This window comes from Schistocerca americana, chromosome 1 (genome assembly GCF_021461395.2).
Source record: "Schistocerca americana isolate TAMUIC-IGC-003095 chromosome 1, iqSchAmer2.1, whole genome shotgun sequence".
NCBI lineage: Eukaryota > Metazoa > Arthropoda > Insecta > Orthoptera > Acrididae > Schistocerca > Schistocerca americana.
In genome coordinates, this window is record NC_060119.1 from 639,471,555 (window position 1) to 639,485,558 (window position 14,004).

The 14,004-nt window shown below is 36.7% G+C and overlaps 1 protein-coding gene across 3 annotated transcripts in view; it reads right to left on the bottom strand.

Moving 5' to 3' along the window:
* The window catches only part of LOC124607668 (leukocyte tyrosine kinase receptor), a 915,076-nt gene that overhangs the window by 185,263 nt on the left and 715,809 nt on the right, over positions 1-14,004 (bottom strand). For all 3 annotated transcript variants that reach the window (XM_047139925.1, XM_047139923.1, XM_047139924.1), the window contains exon 21: positions 12,155-12,345. In XM_047139925.1, coding sequence (XP_046995881.1) covers positions 12,155-12,345 — 191 coding nt within the window. The remainder of the gene's footprint in view (positions 1-12,154; positions 12,346-14,004) is intronic.

Below are 14,004 nucleotides of genomic sequence, written 5' to 3' on the forward strand. Positions count from 1 at the left end.
TCCAAGTCTAATTTGTTATTGTTAACCAACACAAATACCTTAAAGATGCCCATAGGGCAGTAGGTAAGCAAGCTAAAAGTTTAATTAATGTTACGGCTTTTTTCCCTTTTCTGACAAATTTTAAAGCACAGCCATAAACAAATATCTTCAGATAACTTTCTTCTATAATAGGACATAAAAAACTAAAAACTTCGCCCGAACAGGCCATGAAGGCCCAACGGTACCGACCGGCCGCCGTGTCATCCTCAACCCACAGGCATCACTGGATGGAGGGGCATGAGGTCAGCAGACTGCTCTCCCGGCCATATGTCAGTTTACGAGACCGAAGCCACTACTTCTCAATCAAGTAGCTCCTAAGTTTGCCACACAAGGGCTGAATGCACCCCGCTTGCCAACAGCGCTGGGCACACCAGATGGTCACCCATCCAAGTACCAGCCCAACAGTGCTTAACTTTGGTGATCTATAAATCTGTTTTGAGTACCCATTTTTTTGGGAATGGGATGCATTGGCCTATTCTACATGGATCCCTATAGAAAAAATTGTTTCACTTAATAAATGTTAATTATAAGTAAGATCCAGTAATCAGTTATGCTCATTAAGTGAAGAAAGACTGTACAGCATAAAATTTACACTGCAAATAAATCACACAAAATATGTTCAAGAATCGGTATTTTTTTTTTTTTTTTTTTTTTTGACCAATTAAGACACATGTCAACTGACATAAATAATGTAACTGAATATTTTAATGCAATTCATTATATGAGATTTCCTGAAACTTTACTGTACACACAACACACACACACACACACACACACACACACACACACTCTGAGGTGACAAAAAGTCCTTGGATTTCTCCTAATTTTATGTTAGATCTCCTGTTGCCTGGCACAGTGCAATTACTATACATGGCATGGACTCAGCAAATCATTGGAAGTCCTGTGCAGAAATGCTGAGCCATGCTGCCTCTATAGCTATTCGTAATTGGGAAAATGTTGCTGGTGCAGATTTTGTGCCCCAACTGACCTCTCCATTACGTCCGATAAATGTTCAAAGGGAATCATGTTGAGTAATCTAGGTGGAAAAATCATTCGATTGAATTGTCCAGAATGTTCTTCAACCCAATAATGAACAACTGCGGCCTGATGACATGGTGCATTGCCACACATAAAAATTTGATCGTTGTTTGGGAACACGAAGTCCATGAATGGCTGCAAATAGTCTCCAAGCAGCCAAATGTAGCCACTTCCAATCAATGATCAGTTCAGATGGACCAAAGGGTCCAGTTCATTCCTTGTAAACACAGCTCACAACTTTATGGAGCCACTACAAGCTTGCACACTGCCTTAGTGACAACTTGGGTCCATGACTTTATGGAGTCTGCATCACACTCGAAGCCCACCATCAGTTGTCACCAGATGAAATTGGCACTCACCTGAGCAGGTGTCCAGGATCCACCCAATATGATCATGAGACCAGAAGAGGTGTTGCAGGAGGCGTCATGCTGTTAGCAAAGGCACTCACCTCGGTTGTGTTAGCCCATTAATGCCAAATTTTACCACACTCTCCTCATGGATACTTTCATTGCAGATCCCACATCAATTTCTGTGGTTATTTCATGCAGTGTTGCTTGTCTATTAGCACTGATGACCCTACACAAACATCACTGCTCTCAGTCACTAAGTAACAGCCATCACCCATTGCATTGTCCATGGTGAGAGATAATGCCTGAAACTTGGTAATTTTGACACACTCTAGATACTGTTGATCTCAAATTACTGAATTCCTTAATAAATTTCCAAAGTGGAATGGCCCATGTGGCTAGTTCCGCATTCAAAGTCTGGTAAGTACTGCCAGGGAGCCATAATCACCTGAGTACAAATGACAGCTCCACTAATGAACTGCCTTTTTAGCCTTGTATATGTGATACTACCATAATCTGTATATACGCATATCACTGTCCCATGACTTTTGTCACCTCAGTGTACAACACCTGTACCTGTGCAGTTTGCAAAACACCTGCTGACTCATACAGAGCCAAAGATAACCACTCTAAGTGTCAAGTCTTCTCAGAAATTCAGTCAATATATTTCAGCAATATCATTTACTCTTCAAGCTACAGTGTTTGCTGACAACCTAATGTTTTGAAATAAATTAGCTTTTTCTGGACACACTTCTTCAACTGCTGCAATCGTACCATCATTTATCAATTTGCCATCAGGAAATGGTTTTCCATGTTGTAACTGTTGGCTTCTGGTAAATTTGGAATAATTCTTAGAATGTTTTGGTCTCTAAATGATGTTTTATATTGTTTTCTTTGAGAACTGATATTGTTTCATTTCAAATTATTCACATCGTATTATTACTCGACCCAATTGCAAACTACTGATGTCCTCATTGTTCTTTAAAATTTCTGCACTCACTATCTAGCTTCCATTTCTTTTCCATATTTACTGAAATACACACAAAAGGGATGTAATTGTGTATCAAATTGATGCCAATTAATAATATGAAAAGCAATGGTTCTGAGTACAAAAATTCATTGGATTTACCTCTAAGGTAAATATTCATTTAAATACATTGCATCTTTCCTAAAAAACTGTGGTTTCAATGTTATACTTTTAGCATTGTTTGAAGTAGTCATAACATTCCGTTAAGTGCAGCTAGTCGTGAAATGAAAATTTGTGCATAATTCTACAGTATGATGAACTATAGTCTGTCAAACTTTTTTTGCACCATGCCAATGGTGACTGCATGGAACAAGATCTACATCTACATATATACTCTGCAAGCCACCATAGAGTGTGAGGTGGATGGTACCCTGTACCACTACTAATCATTTCCTTTTCTATTCTGTTTGCAAAGAGAGAGAGGGAGAAACAGCTGTCTGTAAGCCTCCATATGAGCACCAATCTATCTTTCAGGTCTTTAGGTGAAATGTATGTTGGCAGCAGTAGAATCATTTTGCAGTCAGCTTCAAATGCCATTTCTCTAAATTTTCTCACTAACATTTCTCAGAAAGAATGTCATCTTCCATCCAGTGATTCCCATTTGAGTTCCTGAAGCATCTCTGTAATACAAGCATGCTGTTCAAACATGCAGGTAACAAATCTAGCAGCCTGACTCTGAATTGCTTTGATGTCTTCTTTTAATCAGGTCTGATGTGGAACACAAAAACTTCAGCAATACTCAATAATAGGTCGCATTAGTGTTCTACATGCAGTCTACTTTACAGATGAACCACCCTTTTTCCAAAATTCTCCCAATAAACCAAAGCTGACCATTTGCCTTCCCTTCTACAAAGATTACATTCTCATTCCATTTCATACTGCTTTACAACATTATGCCCAGATAAACATCACTGTGTCAAGCAGAACACAACTAATGATGGATTTAAACTTTACAGGTTTGTTTTACTCACTCATATGAATTAACTTACATTATTCTACATTTAGAGCTAGCTACCATTCATCACATCAACTAGAAATTTTGTGAAGTCATCTTGTATCCTCCTACAGTCACTCAACATGATACCTTACTGATCATTTATGTATATAGAGAGCAACAGCAGTCCTATCACACTTCCCTGGACCACTCCTGACAATACCCTGGTCTTTGATGAACACTTGCCACCGAGGACAAAATACTGGATTCTATTACTTAAGAAGTCTTCAAAGCCACTCACATACCTGGGAACCTATTCCATATGCTCATACATTTATTAACAGCCTGCAATGGGGTACCATGTCAAATCTGCCTTTTGCCCTTCATCCATAGTTCGTAGTATATCATGTGAGAAAAGGGCATGCCAAGTTTTGCCAAGCGGTGCTTTCTCAAACTGTCCTGATTTGTGGATGGAAGCTTCGCTGTTTCAAAGAACCACTATTGCTGCCACGTGGTGAGGAATGTTGCGGTGGGAAGATATAATTAAGTGCTGATACCATATGCTTCTCATGTTATGATCCAACCACTTGCTGTGATGTTTTAACGATGCACAGAAATAAAAAGATTTTGTGAAAGTTCAGTGTAATGATCTCCACAAGGAGTATTTATTTGCAGCAATGTATAAGAAATTAAATAAGGCCACAGTTCAAGGTCAAGCAAAAAGTGGTTTACTGCATAATGATGACTGTAGTGCCACTCAGTGTCTGCTCATAAAGATGGGCAGCAGTGGTAAGCTTCAGAAAAACTTCTGGATGGTATCAAGGAGTTCCGAGCAGTCCTAGGGTAACAGGTCTCAAGAAAACTTAGATTATATCCAGTTCTTGACCCCTAGGACTTAGTGGATGAGTCAGTGTGGCCCTTAGGCTAAAATATTTGCAGACCCCTGGCCTTGATCATATTCTCATGTAAATCTTTTTCTATTCCTTCCCCTACAACTGCATTCCACTCCCCCATGATTATTAGATTTCATCTCCCTTTACATACTCAGTTTCCCATTCAGTATCCTCATATACTTTATCTCTCCATCTTCTGTTTGTGACATCGGCACATATACCTACCTGAAGTGTCACTGTCAGCATTGGTTTGCTATCAAATCTGATCAGAGTAAGCCTATCAGTGAAATTGTCACAGTAGCTCTCTCTGCCCTCTTCCCTATTCATAACTAATCCTACTCCCACTATAATATTTTCTGCTGCTGTTGATATTACCTTATATTCATCTGACCACAAGTACTTATCTTCTTTCCATTTCACTTCACTGGCATCCACTATACTAGATTGAGCCTTTGTTCAGATTTTGTAGCTATCTTACATTCAAGTTTTTTTCACACTCCACATTCTGATTCATAGAATGTTACCTCATTGTTGGTTATTCTATCTTTTTCTTGTAGTCACATCTCCCTTGGCAGTCCCCTCTAGGAGATCCAGATCTTTTGAGAATCAAGGGATCACCATGACACTTTTTCAACCACAGGCCATATGTCTTGTGGATACACAATTTGTCATTAATGCAGTGGTTTCCATTGCCTTCTATATCCTCATGCTGTTAATGATAGTTGATTCTTCCACCTTTTAGGTACAATTTATCACCCCAAGGGCAAGAGAGTGCCCTGAACCTCTGACTGCTCCTCTGCCCTCTTTGACATGGCTGTTGGCAGAATGAGGGTGACTTTTAATGTAAGAAATCTTTGGCTGCCATTGCCAATGATTTTTATTCAAAATTTAAGCAGTAACTGGGTTCCCACTCAGGACCCATGAAGTTTTGGTTGCTAGTCAGATACACTACCCCTACACTATGAGTCTAGATGCAAGAATTTCTGTACCTTTGACATCTGTAGGTCCACCTCCATAGCTAAGTGGTCATAGCAGCTGACTGCCATTTGGGGCATCTGAATTCAATTCCCAGTACTGCCACAGATTTTTCCTTGGTGGGAGGACTGGTATGGAGTGCCCTATGCCTAATGAGGCCAACTGAGGATCTACTCAAATGATTAGTAGTGGTTTGTAGATCAAGAAACCTGACAACAATCAGGAGAATGATGTGCTGGCCACATGTGCCTCCATGTTGCTTCTGATGATGCCTCTGGAAGATGACATGGCAGTTGGTTGGACCCAATTAGCCCGTCAGTGCCAGAACACAGAAATTTACCTATCTGTCCTACCTATCACCAATAAACGAGCAAACATATGTACAACTAATTTTATTATAATTTTAATAATACAGAAATTGGGCAGGAGAAATGCAGAAAGTTGTTATTTATACATGGATGTTCAAATATTTGCTCTGTATTTTTATTATTTTGTTTGAGGTACTCCTTGTGTGGTGTGTGGTGGATGAGTTCCACAGCACAGGTTCCTATGTCACAGTACATTCTGGTTGGGGCTACCAACACTGTACAGAGTGTCAAGAAGGATCTCAGAGTACTCCAGCCCCATGCACTTCAATTAACATGCAAAATAATGATGTTAATGATGAATAAATGAGTGAAAGTCTTGTAAAATTTAGATATAGTATGAACTTAGCTACTGCTCAAACCAGATGTTTGTACTCACATATACAAACTAAAAATTCAATGGTATTTGGAAATAGAAGAATTATTTCATTCAGTAAAAGCTAGAAAATAATAAACAATAAATCATATGATTAAAGGGGAATTTTACTATTGAAAATGATAAAAAATCAAGTTGCAATAATTGGAGAACTAAAATAAGATAATAAGAAGTTCAACTTTCATGGATATTACATGGGTGTTGGTTTCGAAAGTTTGGAAAGGAGAAGAACCATGTTGAAAAACAAAATACTCATCACTATAATTTCAACTTGATGCTCAGACTCACTCTGATACTAAGAACCACCTTTCACTAGCAGTAGGTGTACAGTGTGAAACTCGGTTCAGAAAATCGACACTTGCTGCTTTAAGGAAGAGGTGGATATGTATAATTACAGTTATTTTTTACCAAGTAAAAAGTAATGAGTTCTCAACTGAAGCAATTCATAAAAGCAGCAATGTACTGTCCAATATCTAGATATTAATAAGGACATCTAATTTCTGCAGGGGTTGTCACAGGAAACATTCACATATGTGTAGCAGCAAGCTTATGAAATTCTAGTGAAGGTCTGCACCTTACAAAAACTGCAGGAAAGCTCCCTTAACTCGGGCACTAACTAGCTCAATACTGTGTATGGTGTGAACAGAGACAGCCAGTTTTGCTGTTTTAGTTTCCTCTTTTTACATGGGAACATTTTTATTTTTCTTAATTTTTACAAATGCTTATTTTTGGGACACAAAGACTGCACTCACTGAAATTACTAATATAGAACTGGATTAACTGTGTGTAGTGTGCCTCACTCCAGTGATTTTCAACAGTCACTTAATTGAATGATGAACTGTTTTCCATTATAGTTTAGGATACACAACTTACATGCTTATGACCTGTACCATGGCTCTTCAACAGATATTAATTTGTAATCTTTTATCATTAAACTTTAGTGGAAGTTGAAACAGGTAGAACGAGTTTACTATTCATTACCTCTATGAGCATTCTACAATCTTGTATGGCAACTAACAAGTAAAGAATGAGAAAGAATCAAGGCTTAAATTCACAACAGAGCTTTATTTAATATACATGTATGTAATGTTTTGCAGGAAAGCTATGAACTGCATTTCAGAATCCCTAATGATGTCTCGAATGTTTGTAAATGATTGGTTGTTTGTAAATGATGGGTCTATTGGGACATCAAAGTTTATACAGTTATTCTTCTTGTAGAAACAACTATTGAGCAGTTCTTCCATATTAGAAGCTACTCATACCCTTAGGAAAATTGAAAAAAGAACAGTAGGCTAGACGGTTTTTAGATGCTACTCTTCTTCATGGGAAAAGACAAGAAATAACAGTAGGCTTGATGGCAGTTAAATTAAATAGGTGAAATCTAGGTGTATTCATTTTCAACAGGATAAGTAAATTAAACTGGTGGGTCAGGGATCTAATGATTGTGATTCACCATGCTGATATAAAATGACTACATTAATTAAATTAATTACTTACTACTTTTGTCTCATTTTAATGCAGCTCCATGATTTTTGCTTAGCTTTTAATATTTTCATTTATTAGTGATAAAAAACTAAATTATTCACCTCTAACATCCTGTTTTCTTGTATTCATTAACATAGCAATGACTTGGACAAAGTTCAGATGATTTTGTTTTCTATCACTCATCAATTTTCCCCAAATGCCCTATTAAATGGCTAGACGTGTTTTACTACAAACCAAATTCTTGGAAGAGAACAAGGAAATGCATAAAGAAGATTTATGAAAGTGACGTTATGACTTAACAGAGTTTGATGATAAAAATAATAAAGTAACAGCAGTAAATAACAGAATAATATACGAAAATGCAGAAACACTCACGGAACAAAAACAAAATAAAATAGGCGAAGAAAGAATGGAAACAATAGTTTTCTCCAAGGAACTAGTCCTGAAATTCGTTTTTTATTTCAGATAGAGTTATTCAGGTTGAATAGATGACCAATTAACTGCAACTAAGGTGATGTGCACGTGCGCGCCCCCACACACATACATACATACGCACACACACACACACACACACACACACACACACACACACACGCACATATCCTGTGACTGCAAGAAATTAGCAGTAACAAAACAAACAAACAAACCCTGCCAAATGGATACTTCCCCTTTCTCTTATTCCTCAGAACCAAGTTACAGACAGGCAGGAGATAAGAAGACTCTTATGTGTCAGCTGAAAAACTTGAAGGGAAATCATCATTATAACTTATCATTTACAGAAGCAAATGAAAAAATAAATAAAACAGTAAATGTAAATTATTTGTCAAAGTCTGTCAATGGTGACAACTTAAATAAACGTTTTACCATTTTGAATAACATAAACCTCAGTTATAGTCATATGTGCTCTATTTTTCTTTTTACTGTGAGACTATAACCAACAATAATTTATATGCACCTCAAACAGAAAATAGTCCACTCTGTCATCAGAGTTGGACGTTTCACAACTTTCTCATTTATTATAAGCATTACAACAGAACTTTATACATGAAATAGATACTGATATGCTTTTACTTGGCAAAGTTAAATTTGATGTATGGGTCCAAATATGCTTGTTGGAGGATACTCTGTTTCATGCAATATAAAGCTGAAGAACAATTTTCTATTCCATCTATAAACAACAAATTTATCCCAGAACACAATTTATAGATGGGAATTCTAGGTTGTGGTTTATATTGCACACAAGACCTGTTGTCTTATCCCTAATCACTCATATAAAACTCTTGTTCAATAACTATAACTTATTAATTCAATGGCCACTGGCATGAAAACCACAATTACCAGACTAATATCATACACAAACAGAAATTTTGTCCTTGAAACATTGCAATATGTTATGACGGAGGTAAGAAGGTATGCACTGCACTGCATATCCTTCACTGATTCTGCAATCAAATAGGAGTAAGTCTCACTTTACAACTGATTCCTCTCATTTCTTTGAATATATTTGGAGATTCGTTTCATGTAGCTGTTCTTGATAGCCTAATCTGCCCAAGCCTCTTTATCTTACCTTGCAGTATCACTTACTCAAAATAAAAGACCTGCCCAAACTTCTCTTGATCTCCCAGTTCATATCAGCAGAGGAAGTTATCACAGACCAGACAAATAATATGGAAACCCCACAGCAGATGGTACAAATGGTAGTGTGGTTTAGCACAACAACATTTATGGTTAAACTGTAACCACATTAACAAACTTGTATGTAAAAGATAAACTTCACATCAGACACTACAAAACAGTTATGTAAATTTGCAGGTACTGGAGCAGCACTGAATCCACATGGAGTTGAAAACTGCAGTGTTCCCAAATGTTGTGGAACATGCATGCCCCGTTAATCCCCAACTAGTACCCTAGTAAGGAACAAAGCACAAGTAGTTAGGAGTATGTGATGTATACTTTCACAGTTAATTATTTAAAGTGCATTACCCAATTATAAAAATTTAATCAGATACTGCTGCTACTTATTTGGTGCTAAAGAAGTTATTCCAATAGCAATATATCACTTAGTCAGAGGAGGAAATGTTCCTGTTAATAATGAAAATAGCTGACACCATTGATTTATACTTTTATGTAAGACCAGGGAAATATTTTTGTGCTCTGTTTATATAGAGTAAAAACAAAGACAATATTATGAGCTCAAACTTAATGAGGTTTCTCAAACTTCTTCCACACCCACCAGCATGGACTGTCAAAACATCAGTAAAGTGATATCTAACATGTGCTTTTCACTCATGGTTTCTTGAAGGCCATGGATAAAAGTAATCAAGTGGATGTATTATTTCTTGACTTCCATAAGACACATTTGACTGAGTATCACATCAATACTTATTTACAAACATACAATCACTGAGGGTATACAGATTTCTTTGATTGGGTTGAGGCTTTCTTTGTAAGAAGTATGAGACATGACATTTTGGATGGAGTGTCATTGACACATGTAGAAGTCAGTTCAGGTGTAGTGCAAGAAATGTGTCGGGATCCTTGCTGTTCATGTTGTATACAAATCACCTGGTAAACACTATTAACAGTAACCACAGAATTTGTGTCCATAATGCAGTTACCTATAACAAAGTACTATACTGGAGAGGTGGAGAGGGTGGGGGCAGGAAGAGCACAAATACAGACAGAGATTGATGTAGTTTCTAAATGATCCAAGCATGACTTGTGTTTAATGTTGAGAAATTTAAATATTTCATGCAAAAAAATGCAGTAAAATAGTATCCTATGAGTAAAACAGCAATGTATCTGTACTGGTATCAGACAACTCATACGAACAGATGGTGTAGCAGTTCATGGGGATATGAAATAGAATGATCATATAGACTCATCGGAAAATAAAGAAGGTGGCAGACTTTGGTTCATTGGTAGGATATAGAAAAATGCAGACTGTCTACAAAGGAATTGGCTTACAAAATACTTGTGTATATCCCTAGATACCATGGAGACTAGATTACACTAATTACAGCACACACAGAGGTACTAAACCAGCCACTCTTCCTACATTCCATATGAAACTTGAATGGGAAGAAACTCTAATACAGGGCAGAATGGGATGTATCTTCTGCTATGCACTTCACAACAGTTTGAAGAGAATGGATATAAATGTAAAAGTATTGTTTGCTGCTACTGCAGATGAACTTTAACCACAAATGGAGAAACTTAATAGAGGAAGTTTAAAAACTGGCCCAAAATCAGTTGCAATAAGACTAATACAATGTGAAATGAAAAACCCATTTACGAGTCTTGTGTTTAGGATGGTTGAAGAAGACAAGTGGAGGGACAGAAAGAGAAATAAACAGAAGGGTAAAATGGGCTTTCATCTAAATATGTGTGGGCACATTTCAATGAGAGAATAAACTGATGAAGACATAACAACTCTCTGTTTACTGACTATAGTGGCGTGAGCATTGTTTTCAATAATATTTGAACCAGAAACAGACAGCTCACAACCTAGCACGGTAGTCTCAATTATGATACAATTTTTAAAATGCCAAATAAGTATACTGTAATAACTTCAGTTTTTGGAAAGATTAGTTATGCCAAATAAATTAGTGCTTATATGTATATCAACTTTCAGAATATTTCTCCCCTCTTTGTACTGTCTCCTTTGGGAGGTGGTCTGGTGTTACGATAAGACGAGACTGGCATTGGCACATGAAAGAGGTGATATTAGATATCTCCCAGCTTCCTAGTGATAAAGCATTAGTCTTCAGAGTATCCAGAACTTACTAGAGATCAAAGTAGTTCACACATGCCCCTTTTAATAGCTGAAAATGATCAGACTCCTTTTTAAGTTTTAGCAACACTGCCTGGTTTTCCCCTACCGAAAAGGAACAATTTTATGATAGCATAACTAATTCATTAATTTGAACAAAACATACAGCATGACTATAATTCAAAGACATGAAAAAAAAACTTCTCTGTATAAAGTTGACCCTTGACTTACGTTATTGTGCAGTATATACCAGGATAACAAAAACCAAATTTGATTGTTATCAAGGCCATATCTGAGACAGACAGAGAATTTACTATCTACTTCCCAACACTTCATCCATATGACAAGTGATTACCTTTCCTTCTAATCACTACTTGTATTTTATGATGGTCTTCTGTTACCATATCAATTGTTGCAAACATTTGACTCTTCTCTACACGTAAATTAATAATCACAAGAGATTGACAAAATATCAATACTTACGTCTGCCGTAATAGCACTGTGTTTGGAAACAAGATTTCAGTGTTCACAAAATAAGGAGTTCGTCAACTAACAAAAGGAATTGGAAGTCAATAGATTTTATTTGTTTGTTCCTACAGAAGTCTGAGCGAACAACATGGGAATGAATAGAACATATTGAATAATAGTCCTTCATTTAGGAAATATGGAGAGAGAAATACCCACTTTTAATAGAAGAAGGACTGACAGTGTTTTCCACAATATACCACTACATAAAATGAAAATTTATTTATACTATGGTAACTGAAAGTATACAAGGCACAAACAACCTCACACAATTTATAAACACGTCATGGTTATCTACATGCATTCTATAAAACCATGCTGCAATGTGAAGAGCAAACAGATGAAAACATTTTACATCACAAGAAATGACAAAATTACCTGTATATATCTCTTGCCATTCCAAAGTCTGCTATTTTTACAACCCTTCCAGGTCCTTTTGTTGTTAATAGACAGTTTCTTGCTGCAATATCTCGGTGTATGAATCTGAGGTCTTCCATATATTTACAGCCTTTAGCTACATCTATTGCACAGGACAGAAGATCCTTCATTGTTAATGGAGAAGGGCGTTCCTGAAAATGAGTTTCCACTTTTGGATATCCAAATTATGATATAATTAAATGAAATGCTAAAACAATCACAACTTCTTTTGCACATAAATAAGTCACCATAAATATTTAGAAGTACGAGAATCTGGAATTCATATTTCCAATATATGGTCATTTAGAAAATAGCTTTGATCTTCAAACTGAATGTTTACTGTAAGACAACATGCAGTTAGTCTCTGTCAGTCCATTATGGCCAGGAGACATCGGCTCATTCATACTTTTCAATTCAATAAGCTTTACCAACAGCCGTATACTTTAGGTTATTTTATTTTATTTCAAACGCAACCAGTTTCAGCAATTCATTTTGCCATCTTCAGGCCTCATACTTTTTTTTTTAATCAACAAGCTTATCGTATAACAGCATAAAACTGGATACTGTGAATCCCTATCATTATGCAACTGATTCAAATGAAAGCGTGGCACCGACTGACTAACGCTTTCGTGCCACGCTTTCGTATGTATCAGTTGCACAATGATTTGGAATCACGGTATCCAGTTTTATGATGCTATACAATAAGCTCATTGATTCAAAAAGTGTATGGGGCCTGAAGATGGCAAAATGAATTGCCAAAACTTGTTGCATTTGAAGTAAAATAAAATAACCTAAAGTATACAGCTGTTGGTAAAGTTTATTGAATTGAAGAATATGCAGAGAGGATCAGTATTCATCAAGTGAAATATATAACAAAGAATGGGATGACCACTTGCAATCATAAACCTTACAGACTGCCAAGTGTGCAACATGAACCATTTTTTGTTGGTGAAAAAGAAATACACTGCTGACATTTATTATAATGTGAAATTTGTGCAATTAATGGAGATACTATTTTGTGTAATAACTGCTGTGTCAATGGTGACGTGCTTTTGGGGTAGACAAAGTGATCTGGATAATCACATAATGAGTGAATCATCTTTTGTAGCCATTTATGATTTTTTTTTTCAAATTATGAAATTAATGGAGAGTTTCATCACTCTTACTATTGTAACCTGTCAGGCAGTTTTGCAACAGCATATAATTAATTGCAGAGTAAAATATTCTGCTATGTAATATCAAGTTTCTTCATCATGCTTTGCAGGCGGAACATTGAACGGCACATAAAGAAGGGTCTAAGTAAAGTAAATAGATATTGTCAAATGCTGTGCTTTCGTCCATGGTGTAGCACTTATAGCTGCTAGTTGGCCATATTTCTTTTTATTTATTTATTTTCATTTCTTGTAAGTAGTGACTGAGCTGATGACTTTGCCTAATGTCATTGTAGAATACACACACACACACACACACACACACACACACACACACACAAAACACACACACTGCATAAAGAAGCAAAGTCAAAGTTGATTTATCACACTCTCCAAACTCCAAAAGTGTTGTTCTAATAAATACATACATACATAAATAGCACTGGTACATACATTCATCTTAATATTATCAAGTCTTCTAGCTTAGAGTTCACTAAATGACTACAAACACTTATTTATTATGCAGGGCATTAGGGGAGAGACAACTGGGTGAGGGGGGGAGGGATAGCAGATTAGGGATGGGAGACATTAAAGAGCTGCTGGGGGCGTGCAGGGATCAGGTGAAGAGTGGGGCAGCTAGGTGCAATCGGGAGATTAGAC